Below are 17,608 nucleotides of genomic sequence, written 5' to 3'. Positions count from 1 at the left end.
CTGTGTACGATTCATTAGCTTTTATCCTCTTCATTTCAAGAAGGAGCTGTGTGTAATTAGAGCCTGTGTGTTTGTCCAGCATCCTTCAGGCAGTCACATCTCAAGGCCAATTATCATTCCCTTGCAGAGCTCAGAGATAACGTCGCCTGGAGAAGCAACTTCAAACTATTACTGCCTCTCACAAATGTAAATAAAATCCCCAGCAAATCAACAGCTGATGATTGGATGTGGAGTGCCACTCCTGGGGATACGGAGATGATGAGCCATATTTGCCGGACTTTGAGATTTCATTCACTTTCTTTTGCTGGATGCTGTTAATGAAAGTCTTTGTGTACATGACGAGTGTCGAGCTCAAGTACAGGATTCAGACTCCAGTCAGACTCTGGGTCCTGGTGTTGGGGGCCGGTGGTTCGACTGCTCTGGAGTACTGTTGGACTGAGGGATCGGCTCCACTGGCCCTGGGCCCTCATGTGGAGGATAAAGACTGCTGGATGACTTTTGACTCAGTTATGACTGCGTTACAGTTGCTGCTCGTACATTATGAAACTAACCTAAGCTGCAGTGGAGAGAGTCAGCTTCCTGTTTACACCGGTGCACCAACGTGCCTGATCTGTCACTCTCACTCATTCTTTATCTTCCACATGAGGGTCACGAGGGCCTGAGTCAATCCCGGCTGACATAAGACAAAAAGACGGACTGGACAGGTCGCCAGTCCTTGACAGAGACAAACAACCATTCACTCTCACACCTACGCTCAGTTTAGAGTGTCCACTGAACCTCTGCATGTTTCTGAACTGTGGGAGGAAACCAGAGAAAACCCACACGGCTGGATACTCTACACTCAGACCTTTGTCACCTGTGTTTTACAAACCGAGACCGTTCACCATGTCTTCATTTTCATGGACAGGATCTGTATACTGTAGCACTCTCCCTGCTGATAGCTATTACCATCGTACATAAGCACATGATATATACATCTGAACTGGTTAAATGGGAGTGAACCTAGTTTAAATTGCTGCTAAATTGGTTGAACGATATCTGATGGTAGAGTGTCTGATGCTACATACACAGACCAAGTTATGCTCTAATCTGACAGTTTTGACAGAGATATGCTTATTATTATTATTATTATTATTATTATTATTATTATTATGCCCTTTATGGCTGCAATGTACAGTAAACTACAATAACCACAAACAAAGAAATAATCCTCGTCAGAACAACCACAGATTTGACTCCAAACCATCGTTACTCACTTAAGACAAAACCAGCGAAAAAGTATCTGCTCATGTGTTTGCGTGAAGGAATTAAGATGAAATATTAAATGTAATTACATAACAACTGTCAGGTACTTGAACAATGGAGAAAACTCTTAATTTAGTTCAGCTTTGACCTCGCGACATGCAAAGACTGATTCACTGCGACGACCTGAGTTAATGTTAACTTATCAAATGACTTTCAGCACCAGAGAAACGGAAGCTTGTGTATTAAAAGAGCCACAGTTGACACAAAGCCAATGTTAATGCACCCAAATTAAAAAGGTTAGCGTTATTGAGGCTTTACAGTAACTAATGTCACATCTAAACTAAATAAAAAGGATGAGTCATCTGAACATCGTGTCACCTTCTAAGCCTGCCTCTAATACCACTCTTATCATTTCTTAATTTGTTGTCATAGCTGTTCAATTGGAATACAAATGTGAACTAAATACACAAAATGACAAGTGATTCGGTTTCTAAGAAGAAAAGTCGATGAAAATACGCCTGGACATCTAATGTATGGATTGACAGCAATATCTGTAACAATAAGGAAGTCTCCAGATTTTGTGAATAAATGGTTTGTTTTTTCGTGAACGTTTTCCTTCACTTGTTAAAAGCCCTTGTGGCGATTGCCAGTGAACAGATGCTGACTTTTCCCAGAGAAACGCAGCTGAATGACGTGTCAAGCTGTGTGCCCTTTACTCAGACTGCAACACGTTGTGTTATTGTGCTATAATAAGTGTAATGAGGACGGCAGAATGATAGATAACAGTCTCCTATACGGCGTGCACCTGCGATGACTCCAGCGTCTGGAAACACAATGTTGATCTTTAATTCTGAGAGGCTGACGTTAAACTTCGACCTTTGCTGCCAACGCTTCAGACAGAACATTTTATTTTGAAAAGTGGATTTGTCTGGAAATAGCTTGATGTGATATCACGTCGTCTCTGTTGAGCTGGTAATTTATGCAAAGAGGAAAAAGACTTTCAGAAGCTGATGTTCTGCAAACTTATTTCCAAGTTTTCATTTCACAATGACACTGATGTAAGAAGATGTTTTTAAAAATGTGTTATTTTCTTCCAACACTCAGAACCTAACTCTATATGATCTTCATGGTTTTTAATAGGTTTCATGTAAACAACATTAGATCAAGAAACAGATTCAACCACATGAAACTGACCGCCGGAGAAATCATCGACTTTTTTCAATGCGTCTCAATTCTCTCTGAAAACCTATTTACGTCGCGGGAGAGCTTACAATGACGGACACAACATAAACGTGAAGGACGCCTCGTGAGCGACTGCTATCACTAAAGTGTAAAAGCCAACCGGCACAATCTGGATTAAAGGCTGACGTGTGGAAAACAAACGTCGGCTTCTATGCAGTACGGAGGAAGAAGTGAGTTCATATGCACACTGTGTGAAACTAAAACACACCCATTATGAGCATCATGAGCATCATGAGCACCATGAGCATCATGAGCACCATGAGCACCATGAGCAATCAAGAGCATCAAGAGCATCAGGAGCACCATGAGCTTCATGAGCACCATGAGCACCATGAGCACCATGAGCACCATGAGCACCATGAGCAATCAAGAGCATCAAGAGCATCAGGAGCACCATGAGCTTCATGAGCACCATGAGCATCATGAGCACCATGAGCACCATGAGCATCATGAGCACCATGAGCATCATGAGCACCATGAGCATCATGAGCACCATGAGCAATCAAGAGCATCAAGAGCATCATGAGCAACATGAGCAACGACATCACGCCAGCTTCACTACAGCTTCACAGCAGCTTCACAGCAGCTTCACAACAGCTTCACTACAGCTTCACAACAGCTTCACAACAGCTTCACTACAGCTTCACTACAGCTTCACTACAGCTTCAGTAGCATGTGAATGCACCACACAGCAGCACTTCGTCAACACACCTGATCAGTCTCCACAGACTCGTGCAGTCAACACGCGTAAACACAAGCTCAGGTGAATCTGTGAGTTCCTGTCGCCTTCATTATCATCATAATAAACATGTTTGAAAAGCAAAGTCACAGAAGAATGAAGACACCTCACTTCCTGCTTTGTACTATCATCAATCACCACAGAGTGTGTGGTTTTTGAAGAAAAAATAAATCACATGCATATTTAATTTCATTCTCCACTGGCTCACACAAAAGAAACTCCCACCCTGCAGGACACCTTTTGGAAAAGTCTATTAAATCTAAGTCAGCTGGGAGGATAAAAAGAAAAAAGAAAAAACAATATTTGAATGAAAACCGATCTAAATTATAGTCGGACTTCAAAATGAAGTGCTGTTTATCTTCCCAAGTTGCCAGTGTGTTGTTTTACTCCTTAGTCACAGCTTGGATGGCAATCAGGATCAGTCAGACGCCGACACTATCAGCAGCAGCAGTCAGTCACTAAAGCTCAGGCTTTATTTTCTGCACGCGACGCGACTCACTCGTCAGAAAACAAGGCGGGTTTTATGGCGGCTTGAAAAGGTGGTAAACGTAACAAAGTGCGAGGCTCCCTGGGATTTAATGTGCTCGAGCGAAAGATGGAGTAGAGATATCAAAGGACCACAAGCACTGGTCATATACAACAAGTGATTTACACTGTTTTCCTCTCTCTGAGAATATAGCGGCTGGTGAAAGATGGTGAAACATGGTGAAACGTGGTGAAAGATGGTGAAACGTGGTGAAGGCTGGTGAAAGATGGTGAAACGTGGTGAAAGGTGGTGAAACATGGTGAAACATGGTGAAACATGGTGAGACATGGTGAAAGATGGTGAAAGATGGTGAAACATGGTGAAAGATGGTGAAACGTGGTGAAGGCTGGTGAAAGATGGTGAAACGTGGTGAAAGGTGGTGAAACATGGTGAAACATGGTGAAAGATGGTGAAACATGGCGAAACATGGTGAAAGATGGTGAAAGATGGTGAAACGTGGTGAAACATGGTGAAAGATGGTGAAAGATGGTGAAAGATGGTGAAACATGGTGAAAGATGGTGAAAGATGGTGAAACATGGCGAAACATGGCGAAACATGGTGAAAGATGGTGAAGGCTGGTGAAACATGGTGAAAGATGATGAAAGATGGTGAAAGATGGTGAAACATGGTGAAAGATGATGAAAGATGGTGAAAGATGGTGAAACATGGTGAAACATGGTGAAACATGGTGGAGGCTGGTAAACCTCACACAAACGACATGAATTCAGGACGACTGTCAAGGACACGTCAGGAGAGATGAACAGATTTTTAACTTTACCTGTGTCTCATGTTCCTGACATGTTGAATGACAAATAAAACATCTCATGTAATTAAGTCTGAGTGCATATAAGCATAATAACGTCATTTCATTAGCGTCTGTGTGATTCAGTTGTTTTTATTCCACCTGCAAACCTGATGATGAGTCTGACTCCACTCTGATCGCCTTCAACTTCATCACCAGGGCACCACACTATGTGTGTACCATGCTGCCCCCAACAGGCCGTCTGTAAAATGCATCATCTGTCTCTGTGACTCTGCCTCAGCGACACACACACACACACACACACACACACACACACACAAACAAACTGCAACTTCAAAATGTCTGATTTTTTTTAGAGGCTCATGAGATGAAAAAAATCAAACATGTACTAGTTTTGTATTAATCACGTGCAGCTTTATGCATCACCTGCTTTCATCTTCTACACATTGATCTGCATGCATTTAGGTTAACGTGCTTTTATTCAACCCTATAATGTCATGGTCACACAGCACGGTCTGAATGTTGAGTCGCCCGTGGGAATCGAACAGTCATTACCACTGAACGTCACCGTCTGCACCATCATGTGCTTCACTCTCTAAACTCTCCTCTGTTAACAGACTTCTGATGAAGTTGCATAGAAGTATTTAAGTCGAAGTGCTAATGACTTTATCTACATGAGGGAAGTTTGCATCAACAAGAAACAGCAAAGCATTCATTCATTCATTCAAGAGTAGGGCTGCAACAATTATTCGATTATTAATCGTTCAGTGGGTTTATTAATAATCGAGTTCTGTTTTTTTCAGCGTTTTAAATGTGAAGAATTTATGGTTTCTTTGCTACAGATTACAGAGAAATAATTGAAACGGATTAATTTAGTTTTGTGGACGTTGTTCTGGATTCATCGATTATTAAAATCATCATTAGTTGCAGTTCTATTTAAGATATAAAAATAAAATAAATCCAACTGTAATCTCAAAGTTCATGTCGAGAGAAAAGAAAAGAGCAGGAGGGAAAAATAAAGAATCCGTGTCAGATATGAAAACTACGTTGAAATGGAATAATGGGATTATTGTAGAAAATATAATCCACATGTTTCTACTCTGCGGTAACTGTGGAGAAACGTCCGAAATTAAGTTTGAACGGAGGTCGCGCGCGGGGAAATAATGTGTCGTTGTCTCGTCACGGGGAAACTTAACGGACACTTTGGCGCACGAGCCGTTTGGGAACCACATCAGATAAAAGTTCAACACTGAAGACACTGAAGGTCCGTGCGCACCTGCCACTGATTAACAGCTGGGACCAATTAACGGAACACGCGGTAATTAATAAGACTAATATCACTCCATCTCGACATGACACCATGAAGAAAGAAAGGAAATACGCGCCCTCACTCGCGCTCGTGGATGGAACGGACAGACACGCGGCAGCGCGCGCTCTGTGCGTACAGGGAAACATCCAGGTAGAACAATGATCCGTGCTTACCTTTAAAAACTTGCCCTCGCGTGGACACCAGCAGCAGGGCGATCACGGCGAACCAGCAACTGGCAACTTTATCCATGTTGGACTGCAGCGTCGTGGCGTTAACCCCCAGCAGCAGCGGGGTTAACTGGCAACTCTTCTGCGCTTTACCAAACTACACAGCATATACTTATATATACTTATATATATATATATAATCTACTCTAATCCACGCGCTGCCCTCCTTCCCTTGGCGCGCTGAGGAAGCGAGAGGAGCCTGTTCTCCTTCTCTCCACACTTAGAGGAGGAGTGTGTGAGTGAGAGTCCTGGATCCTGGATTACGCCTGGATTGAATGGTCCGGTTGCTCCAGGAGAGCGGCGGCTGTATGCGTGCGCGCGTGCGTGCGTGCGTGTGCGCTCAGTGGCCGGTAGAGGGCACGTGTGAGCCCCTCCTGTGAGTGAGAGGGAGCACAGGCGGAGGTGTCCTCCTCCTCCTCCTCTTCCTCCTCCCCTCTCATTCATCAGCGCTCATTTGGAACAGCTGTGTGGATACTGGACATGAGATGAGGTTTAATTACAAAATAAAATAGCTGAAAGCAGTGCTGTGTTTATAATGTTACTGTATAAAATAGACAAGGTTTCCAAAGGTCCTTGAAAACCTTGAAAGTTTGTGAATTAGAAAAAAAAATGTGAATTAAATTCAATGCAAGAAAGAAGTTAAGTTGATATTTAAGTAAATGTCAAGTTCACTACCTTTTTAAGACCTTATCACCACTTCAAGCTGTAATCAGCAACACATACTTAACTTACAAAACAGTTTTAGTTTGTCAATAAATCTATAAACTGGAACAGCGTTGATGCCCATCGAGGCTACGCTCATCTTCTTTCTGCAATTTATACAAAAAGTCTCCCGGTGGTTCTCAGCAACAGACTTCAGACACTGCTGAACTTCAGGGAAGTGCAAACCTGTGAATGTATCTCAGGCTTGTCGTTACTGTTAGCCATTGTTGCTAGAATCCCGTCGGCTGAACAAGGATAGACAGACAGACAGACAGACAGATAGATAGATGATGTTTGAGACAGCAAGTGCAAACAGCACTGATTCTCATATTTCTATCAAACCCAGAACAGGAGAAGCAACAAATGACAAAGTCAACCAACGTCAGTCACTCCACTTCTGTTTTCACACACACACACACACACACACAGCAGTTTGCCAGATTGACCATTACGTTTAGTTTCAAAATGACCTCCTGTTGTCAAAGATATGGCGCCACTTGTTTTGTTTTTGTTGGGTTTTTTTTGGACATACAAAAACCAAACAATGAGTGAAGTGCCACACGTCTCTCCCTGTGGTTGTTGGGCATTGTCTTGGTTTCAGCAGTTCTGTTGCAGGAATGTCAGGAATACCACACGAGCAGCACTGTCATGGGTTAAGTCGTCTGATTGGAGGGATGAGTGAATAACAACACTGTCTGCAGGGACACAAAGAGTGAGTATGTGTTTGTGGTGATGTGATTGAGGGGATATGTTTCACTGGTTGTCCATAAACATAGCCTGAAAAGAGAAATCACTGTATTATCTTTCACTCTTTTTTTTTTTTTCAACCCCTGAATACGACATAAAGGTATGTTTTTACTTCCCTGGTGCAAAAAATGTTCAAGTAAAAAAAAAACAAAAGTCAGATTGCTGTCATGTATACAACCACTAGGGGCGCTGGTTTTGGAAACGTAAACACAGATCGTAATTCCTGCATATGAGCTATATGTATGTGTATTGGAGGATAGTCTGTTCATTTGAAGTTATACGACCATTATGCTACTTTGGGAACTCGATGATGTCACAGCCACACCCCCATCTTGTGCTTGCATTTGCTGTTGATATCTTTGTTGTCGTCCTGCTCCTGTGTTGCCGTGCTCCTCCTTTTCTGGTCTGTTTACTTTCTAATAACTTTTATTTTCTTTCTTTAATTCTGTCTGCCTCTGTTTCTGGGATTGTATACATTGTAATGTAAATCTATTGAAATAAAGCTTTATTTAGTGACAGACAGGTACGAGACAGACACAGACACTGACACTGACATTACTGACAAGTCAATAATGAGACAAACTACAGTCACCATCAATTTATGTAATATTAAAGTTATTTTCTTTTTGTTGCATTATTACACGGATGAGAACTGAGAGAAAGGAAACACCTAGTGTGATAATGTGTTCTGTATACATGTTTTAAATAAAGTGAAGCACTTTAGGTATTTTTAAAAATGTTTGCAATATTAAGTGTTTTTAATTAACTGGAGCACTTAAGATGCTTTTTAACACATGTGCAATGTCTGGTACTTTTATAATTAGTAAATAACTGGAGCCCTTGAGGTATGTTTTAAATGGTCACAATATCTCGCATCGTACCTATTATGCCTTTCATTAACTGGAGCACTTTAGATACGTTGTGTGTAATGTCGAGTGCAGCTGGAGCACTTTAGGTACTTTTTTAAATGTTCACAATTAGTACTTTAGTATGTTTTACTTTAAAATATGCGCAATATCCAGTATTTTATAGTTTATAAATAACTGAGGTATGTTTTCAATGTTCGCAATATCTTATACCATAATATGCATTTAATTAAGTGGTCGACTTTTTTAAATGTGAGCAATAATTGCATTGTTATCTATTATTAATCAAGTATCTGCTGCTGCTGCTGCTGCTGCTGTTGCTACTGTGAGTGCTGTCTGTGTGAGCGCTGATAATAATAAGCATAATAAACTTAGCTTTGACTGTGGTGAGTGGAAATACAAACGCCGATGTGCCACTTCTGTTCTGACACTTTTTTAAGCTGCAAATATTTCACAAGCTTACAGCACTTTCCATCACACTCTGAGAGCAATACACGGAAAAGCTTTGGCATTACACTGATTGAAAGGGAAGGACTAGACCAGCATCACAGAGTCACTTTAGGTTCTGACAGACTGTCAAAGTGACTCACAGGTGCTCAATATCTCAGCCATATCTGGAGCTACCGATGAATGGGTGATGCTGACGCTGCAGAGAGCTCAGCACACTCGTGCTGCTCCATGTTCCTCCATGCAGCGCGTGATCACATCACTGCAACACAGAATAGTGGGATTAATAACACTTAAAATAATCTGACATACTGGAAGTGGATGTGTGATGATGTCACTTCACTGTGACAAAATAAATCACACAAATGACACAACAGGGATGATTCGATACTTCAATGTGAGATCGATTAGCTGTCCTTCGACGCTACTGATGCTAAACTGTTTTCTGAGCGTTGGCTTACAAACGGATGAAGGACACGGTGTCAATGTGTGTTCACTCAGTTGTTCACTCAGTTGTTCACTCAGTTGTTCACTCAGTTGTTCACTCAGTTGTTCACTCAGTTGTTGTCAGAGCACACGGCAATTAACAAAAATCAGCAAAGCCGACGAAGCCTGGTAAGTTCAGTCACCGCTGAGCCCCAGTGTGAAGCTGATGAAGAGACTGTGATTTTTAGGAGATGCTGAAGAAACAAAAGCTGAATCTGCTTCACAACGTCAACATGACCTGTCCAGTGTGCTTTTGATCAGGGGTCAAAGGTCGTGGCTCCCACTGAGCAGAATCCTTCACCATGACGTGTTCATTGTTCTTTCACGGGAGACGTTCTGACACCCATCACCATGTGGTGAACACCATGAATGTTTCCTTGGGTGCTGACTGTGGCAGGACGTCCTTCAAGGCTTTCCCTGTCCCTCTTGAATTCACCTGTCCACTGTTGTACAGTTGATAAAGCTGGAGCAACATACACTAATGTAGCAACCACGAATGTTGGTTGCTACATTATTATTGTTGTTATTATTTGGTTGTGTTCATGTTTACAAAATGTCTCTAAAGTCATTTTCAAAGTCTTCTATTCAACATGTGGATTCATCTGCAAGGAAACAATGAGAGTGTGAGTGTCGCCAAAGGTTCATCACTTTAGATCATTTATCATAATGGTTTGACTGTGATGTTCACATGACACTGTCACGCTCTGCAGAACTGGACCACTAACAACATCACTTCAGCATTACTTTACTTTATAATGATGCTCGTGATCACACAACACACAGACAGACAGACAGACAGACAGACAGACAGACAGAGAGAGAGAGAGAGACTGAGACAGAGAGACAGACAGACAGAGACAGACAGAGAGACAGACAGACAGAGAGAGACTGAGACAGACAGAGAGACAGACAGAGAGAGAGGCAGAGAGACAGAGAGAGACAGACAGAGAGAGAGACAGACTGAGACAGACAGAGAGACAGAGAGAGACAGAGAGAGAGAGACATTAATAATAATGTGTTAACACAAGAATAGTAACAAACAAACACTAATACCAAGATTCAGGTCATCTCACTCACACAGAAACAATATCTTTATAGGTGCTTTATTTGACAACATGTCCCATGACCTCTCTGTAGGACAAAAGACTTATTCATTGTGTGTGTGTGTGTGTGTGTGTGTACCAGGTATTACCCATGTTGGGACTTGTCTTTCTTAAAGGGACAAAATAAAGTAGTAAATGACTACATTATGAGGTGAAGACATGTGGCGTGGGTTAGTATGAAGTTAAGTTAAGGTTGATTTTAGGGTTAGGCCAGTGATAGTTATGGTTAAGGTTAGAGTGAGTCTCCAGGTCCACTAAGTCAAAGTAACGTCCTCATGAGGAAACCAGACTGTGTGTGTGTGTGCTGGGACATTTGTGTTGGTTATGGTTAGGTTTAGGTTAGGATTAGGCATTAACTGTTTATGGTTAAGGTTAGAGGCAACACTCTGTAGTGCTGGTAGTTGTCTTTACTAACTGGTTAAAATGTGCATGCCCTTCTAAAATGTTTAAGTGGTGAGACTCATGTATAATCATCATTATTATTATTAATATTTATGATCATTATTATTATTATTGACACATGAAGTCACAGACATTTGTTGTAGACAAATATAAATATATAAATAGTATATGAAAAATAAAAAAGGCAATTTCAATATAGTAAACATTTGACTCGTAGGAAGAAGCCTCGGCTTGTCAAGTCCATTCTTCACTTCCTATTTCATTTATCTCAGCATACACATATTTGCATACTGTCACATTTTTAAAGTAAAGCTAATGATTATTTAACATCTTCTGTACAAACATGGTGACAGTAGTAAGAAGATGTTTGTTAAACACAGTGGTCACCTGATGACCACAGTACAACAATGATTTATTATACATATGTGTTATAATGTGGGAAATACTTCACTGTTTGTTCTCATAGAAAAACAATATATACATTAATACTAAATGACTTCACTATTTTCATCTTTGAGCCCTCCAGATAAAGTGGTTCAATTTAGGATTGGTGGATGATTCAAGTGATGCTTAATCATTCAATATTTGTAATAATTTTTTTAATGCTTTATTCTCCTAAACAGGTCACATGTAACACAGGATTTATATTTAATTTAATCTTTACAGCTTTTTACATTTAGCTTGAGCCTCCTCTTTGACAGAGGGAACTATTGTCAAATGTATTTTAAATAATTGAGATCATCTTTTCTTGCTTCTTTTCCAAACTCAAATGTTTACCATTATTTTTAATTGAACTTGTTATTGTTGAAGCAAAAATAAAACATCATCATGTCTTTTGAAATGATTTATGATGAAAGTTTTCAAGTTGTTGGTGTTACAACATTCAGCAATGTCAGGGGATCTGCAGGCAAGTGGCTCAGCTGTGATCCGTGTGGAACGGAACAACATTTGATGAGAATGGTGTGTTTTGTACGTCTTAAGCTCCTCTACCATTCTTTCCACTGACCTTACCCACTTGATCCCACTGACCTGAATGTGACAAAGCGAGTGGTGCTCTGCAGCTGAACTCACCCCCTCTGCTTACCCCTCACCATGGGCCAAATAAGATCAACTGGCCGGTAATCAGTCCCCAAATGTGGACCTGTGAATTTTTCTGTGCTGAGTGACTTGAGTCCTGATCTCATCACTGTGGATTAACAAATGTTTAGACCTGACTCAGCAGTTATGACATCTTTATTTATATCCAAACTTGTATCGTACATCTAAAAGTACAAAAGTCTATCTGTCAGTCAGACTAAAATCTCATGTTGAGACATCATATCTTCTGTCAGACAGTTTGTGGTGTCCTTGACTTCCACGTGCCAGGGGTCACGTGCCATCATCCAATTACAACACATGCTGTAGTAGTCTCTCACGTGGGTTTGAGGTAGTTATAGAGGGCACTGAGTCCTCCTTGCAGCACCTCCTGAATTGGCTTGAGAAGCGGATTATGGATAATGTGAAGTCCTTTATCCAGTGGATGACAGGCCAACCTCCCAAGCCGGCTCAGCTGATACAACTCCCCTGGAACGCTTTGCAAAGCATTGAAGTCAACATTGAGCAGTTCTAAAGACTCAATAAAACACAGGGTCTTGGGCAGCGTGTGGATACTGTTTCCCTCCACAATAAGTATCTTCAGGTTAACCAAGTCCTGGATCTGGTCTGCAATTGTCTCCAGGCGGTTGCAGGCCAAGTGGAGGAAAACCAGACCCTTCATGCTGTAGACACAAGTAGGGATGTGAGCGATGCGGTTGTGGCTGAGGTTAAGCTTGGTCAGATTGTCCATGGCTGCCAGGCTGTCAGGGAGGCATGTGATCTGGTTGTTGGCCAGACTGAGGACCTCCAGACAGGTACAGGAGCCCAGCTCCTCTGGGACCTCACTCAGGCGGTTGCGGCAAGCAAACAGCACGCGCAGCTTCTTCAGGAGTCCAATCTCAGGAGGTAGGCTGGTCAAGTTGTTGCTACAAAGGTTGAGGATGACAAGATTTTCCAGGGCTGCCAGGGCAGGAGGTAGAGAGCCCAGGCAGTTCATGGACAAGTTGAGCTTCTGAAGCTCCTTGAGTTCCCACAGCTCAGCTGGAGTCTTGTCGAGCCCTCGCATGGCTAGACTCAGGATGCTGTAACCAAAATGCACAGTGGTATGTCTGCGGATCCTCTCAGCAGCCGAGGACAGACCTGGCAGATCGTCTCTGAAAACACTCTTCCTCCTTTGACTCATATTCACATCATTCAACTCCTTGCTGGAAAAACTGCGAGACTGCTTCCCACCCATCTTCCTCCTGATTCTATTACTTACTACAATGTGTCACCATACGATTAGCTGAGTCACCAGCAACTGAAGCAACGAGAGGATTTCTGAAGATAATGATCTCCAGGGTTCTTGGACAAGCCACACAGAACATGATGAGTTCCAGAGGAACTGCAGCGTTTGGTTGGTGTAGAACTCCTGGTGTTTGGCAGCAGTTACACTGAGTCCTGGCTTGGTTTTTCCTGAGTGGAGCTGCAGCCTGTTGTAACTGAGCAGTAGGTGATTGTCCCCCAGACCAACTGGCTCTCTTACAGGGTTTCAATCCCCAGCTGGTCCTGTCAGTTTCCTGGTCCACAGATAGCACTGAGCTCTCCACCCACTAAAGGAAAGGGCGGCTGTGGATAGGATCCTGGGTGAGCTCAATCAGATGACATCACTGACATGAATACACAGAAATACACTGGTGCTAACCAACACTGTCACACACTTGGTGCATGAGCATGTTAACTTACTACGTTTGTCTAGATTAAATATCAAATAAGATGTTTAACACGTGCAAAATAATTCACATATTTAACAAACCATGTCTGTCTTTTGGTCTGTTGTGCATGTTTATTTTGTCTTGCCAATGAACCGTCTGTCTGTCTGTCTGTCTGTTCATTTTTGTTTGTTTATTTTCACAAATCACATCATTTTGTCATATAAGGGACTTTTTTATATTTCATAAATGAACTAAGGTTTTAATAAATGTAATACATGACCTCTCCCTGATCCTTTCCAATCATGGAACGTGCAAAACAAACAACAACAACTGTGTTTATGTGTTTGGTTTTGGTTTCTCCAGGACTTTCATTAAATAAATGAAGAAATGCACTGAATGACTGGTGTCCTGAGGTGCCACACACATGCTTTATGAAACAGGAGACATCTGCATAAGTGAGCTGTGAACGTTTTGTCAAAACAATAGGGGTGTTAATGGGTTCTTGGAATCAATCCACTTTCCTCGACAGGCTTCCAGACTCTGACCATGGACCTGGAATGGTCAGAGTCATCATTCTTCTCCTGGCCCAGTAATCAAAGTACTTGGATGACAGTTAGCGGTGATATCCAACTCTGGGGACTCGGTAGCTCTGCTGTGAGCACGGCGACATCAGCACTTATGAATGACAGGCTGAATCATGTGTTTGCTGAATTGGACACCGGAGAGATCGGGGTCTTTATATATACAGTGTATGATTGTGGTGCATGTGGTGCAATGTCGCCTTCATATCACAGTCATTTTGTGTAGGAACAATTCTGAAGTGCGTGAACTTGAACAACAAAGTCTCAATCCACCAGGCCTCAGGTTTCAGGCAGGAGATTTGTGTACATGTGTGCCACAGCTCATTTCACAAACAGTGGGATTACCGTAACCTGTTATCCTCTATTTACATGAAAAATGACACCTCCTTAGCTGGAACAGTTGGCGCAAACCCCACATATGCAAACACAGCCTGGAGTGGCAACACAAGGCTGGCGACTGCATGCTGTCAAATAAGCAGAAAAACTTAACTGTAGCATTGCAATACCTGTGATGGATGGATGGGTGGGTGGAGGGAGGGGAGGGATATAAGTGTTTATTTGTGTGACAGAGAGATGTCATCGTGACATAACTCCCCATAACACACCGTCGTCTAACACGTCGTCAGAATCTTGTCAGTCGTGAATCTTCATTAGATGCTTCCCATTTCATCCCGGGCATGTTTTGTTTAAAAAAAAAAAAGAAAAGAAAAAAAAGAATCCTTCTTTTTACGCAAAGGAACAGATGTGTGGAAACAGCTTGAGATTTAAATGACCTGGGAATGGGATTTACCATTCCTCTCGCATTCACACAACACCTTAATACTGAGTCCCATTAGTACCAAATGAGAGCAGTTACACCCTCCAGTCTTCAGGGTGACAAGAATGATCTCATTTGAGAAAAGCTCATCTGGTTATGTGGCGCAGTAATGACTCTGGATGAGCTACCTTTAGAGACTCAAGTTCAAGATATATACCATTATTACTTGTTCATTACTGTTGAGGCTTCTGGCAGTGACAGATGATATATGGCCTGGCTGCCACAGAATCTGCCGCAGGTGTCTCTGTCCTGTTTAAGTGTATGGAGTACCTGCCAAGACCTGAGGCTCTTTAGAATCTATATTGCAGACACATTACTCCCTGAAGCCAGTGTTCTTATTGAAAAATATGTTCCATCTCTGGACAGAGTACAAGACAAGATTGGGGTAAAGGGGACAAGAAATATTCATTTTTGCAGGCATTCCGGGCAAAATTAGCACCATGAAAGGGGGAGGAAGCATGTGAACATGGCATGGAAGGCAAGCCACCTGAGCTGATAAAGCGTCCATTATTCAGCAGGTGCAGATGTGAATATTCACACGACTGGACACTTTCCACTCTCCATTTGTGCATGCACGCATACACTCACCCCGCCAGCTAATGAAGTCTGCTGAAGTGGCGGCACATTTTTGGAGGAAATTGACAATATGTCACACATATGAATTGCCAGCTGGAAATTGGCTGCAGCGCTGCTCGGCCCAAACCTGCAGGTGACACAAAGGATCTACACAGCAATGCAAATCATCAGAGAGGAGATTTGAGGGCGTGTCCAACAAGTCTGCAGGGAGGCTGAATAGTAGGCCAAGAGCATTTCATTTCATTTATTTACAAGATTTGACACTTGGACAGTTAGATCTCAGCTAGGTGTGAGTGCATGCATACATTGTAAATAGTTTGTATTTATATAGCACTTTTCTAGTCTTAATGGACACTCAAGGCACTTTACAGGGTTTTTTTCCATTCACTCCTAGATTCATGCAGTGCATCTATGTTGCTTTCACACATCTGTCTTACCCACGAAAATGCTGCTGGCACAGCCATCAGGAGGAATTTGGGGTTAAGTGGCACATACTGTCATGTATGGTCCATCAGATGGTCCAGGGCGATCCCTGGACCATCTGATGGTCAACCTTCTGATTGGAAAAGAAGAAAATATCTATATACATATACATATACATATATATATATATATATATGTGTGTGTGTGTGAGATTACAATTGATCACAAAGTATATATATACATATATACTTTATGATCAATTGTAATGACACTGGTACAAGGGTTGGGGTTAAGTATTTAGTTGAGATGCTTTAATGCTTGAGGCTCAAGGGCTGGGAATGCATTGTGTTTGTGTTTGTCTTCACAACTATAAAGAGAAACTCATGCTTGAGTCTTTTTCAGAGCCACTGCTTAAAGGGGACAAACGCAAGATCATAAAAGTTTTTCTTAGAATATTTGTCACCTTACTTACTTTCAACCCTATTTTGTAATCTACTAATCTCTCTACCCAGGCCACAGGCCAGGTATCTGTAGTTAGATCTGCGGTGACACTGCCAGATTCATCTTGAGATAAACTGGAACAACATGATGAATAGATAATAAAGGCACCCAGGGGAGAGCTCTATCCGGGTTAACTCCACCACATGAAGATACTATTTGTAATGATGGCTGGAAGCAAGGGGGCAGTGCAGTGAGCAAAGCTAACTGGGCCCCAAAGTGACCAAATCAGTCCCGACTTTGCTGATGCAGCGGTTGGGGAGTACACACCAATTGTAACCGTGACAACAAGAAGCAGGGTGATGAAGTACCATCGAGCAGCCTATCTGGGTCTCACCTGCTCGTACAGAGTACAGTGCTCACTGTTGTAGCGTAATCATGATCAGCTCAGCTGTCATTGCTTCAGGATGGTGGTCAGATTGATTGATTGATGTGGAGTCCAGGCTCTGACCTCATTACTCTGACAACCTCAACACACTCCCACGAGTGATGATAATAAACCTCTCCTGTAAGCCGCATTAGTTAGGCTATAGAGCCTGACGCCAGCCAACATGTGTGGTGTCTCAAATATGTGTGGACCAGACACCAGCCTCAGCTCAGCGGCTCAAACCATTCAGGGCTCACAGTTGTAGTGGCAGGACGCAGCCATCTTGTGGGTTTTTCTAAGTCATAGTGGTTCCCAAAGACTGGGTTTGGAATAAACCGCGGGAGATTTCTTTCTATTTCCACAACCGTTTTGTTTTAAATAAAATGCATAAATTGAAGCGTTTAATGAATCTACCAAGCATCTTTTGGAAATGATTAATTTTAAAGATATTAGGTGTTGAAAAATGAGTCGCTACATTATGCACAAATTTGCTCTCATCACATTTTATATTGGAATTTGGGTCACAATGATTTTCCATCTTTAAAAAGTTGGTCCGCATATAGAAAGTTTGGGAAACACTGTTTCTAAGCCATGTCCACCCATTGAAAGAAGTACAGTGTACAGTGTTGGAAGTTTAGCAGGATAAATTAATCATTCATAAACATCTAAGTGATTTAAAATGGAATTCAGCACAACAGTTTCTACTTGATATAATCCTGTTCTAGGTTACAAACAAGAAAATCCAATAAAGAGCTTTTGAATTTCTGATTGAT

The 17,608-nt window shown here is 41.9% G+C and overlaps 2 protein-coding genes across 2 annotated transcripts in view; both read right to left on the bottom strand.

Annotated features, from left to right (window-relative positions):
- LOC131463773 (receptor-type tyrosine-protein phosphatase mu-like) overlaps window positions 1-6,388 on the bottom strand; it is a 161,952-nt gene extending 155,564 nt beyond the window's left edge. The window contains exon 1 of the mRNA XM_058635801.1: window positions 5,999-6,388. Coding sequence (XP_058491784.1) covers window positions 5,999-6,074 — 76 coding nt within the window. The 5' untranslated portion in view covers window positions 6,075-6,388. The remainder of the gene's footprint in view (window positions 1-5,998) is intronic.
- Window positions 6,389-11,060: 4,672 nt separating this feature from the next.
- Window positions 11,061-13,543, bottom strand: LOC131466024 (leucine-rich repeat-containing protein 30-like). Its single transcript, XM_058639074.1, has one exon. The coding sequence runs from the start codon at window positions 13,114-13,116 to the stop codon at window positions 12,217-12,219; it is 900 nt and encodes a 299-aa protein (XP_058495057.1). The 5' UTR covers window positions 13,117-13,543; the 3' UTR covers window positions 11,061-12,216.
- Window positions 13,544-17,608: the final 4,065 nt, after the last annotated feature.

Source organism: Solea solea, chromosome 1 (assembly GCF_958295425.1).
Source record: "Solea solea chromosome 1, fSolSol10.1, whole genome shotgun sequence".
Taxonomy (NCBI): domain Eukaryota; kingdom Metazoa; phylum Chordata; class Actinopteri; order Pleuronectiformes; family Soleidae; genus Solea; species Solea solea.
This window is presented reverse-complemented; position numbering and strand designations above follow the sequence as displayed.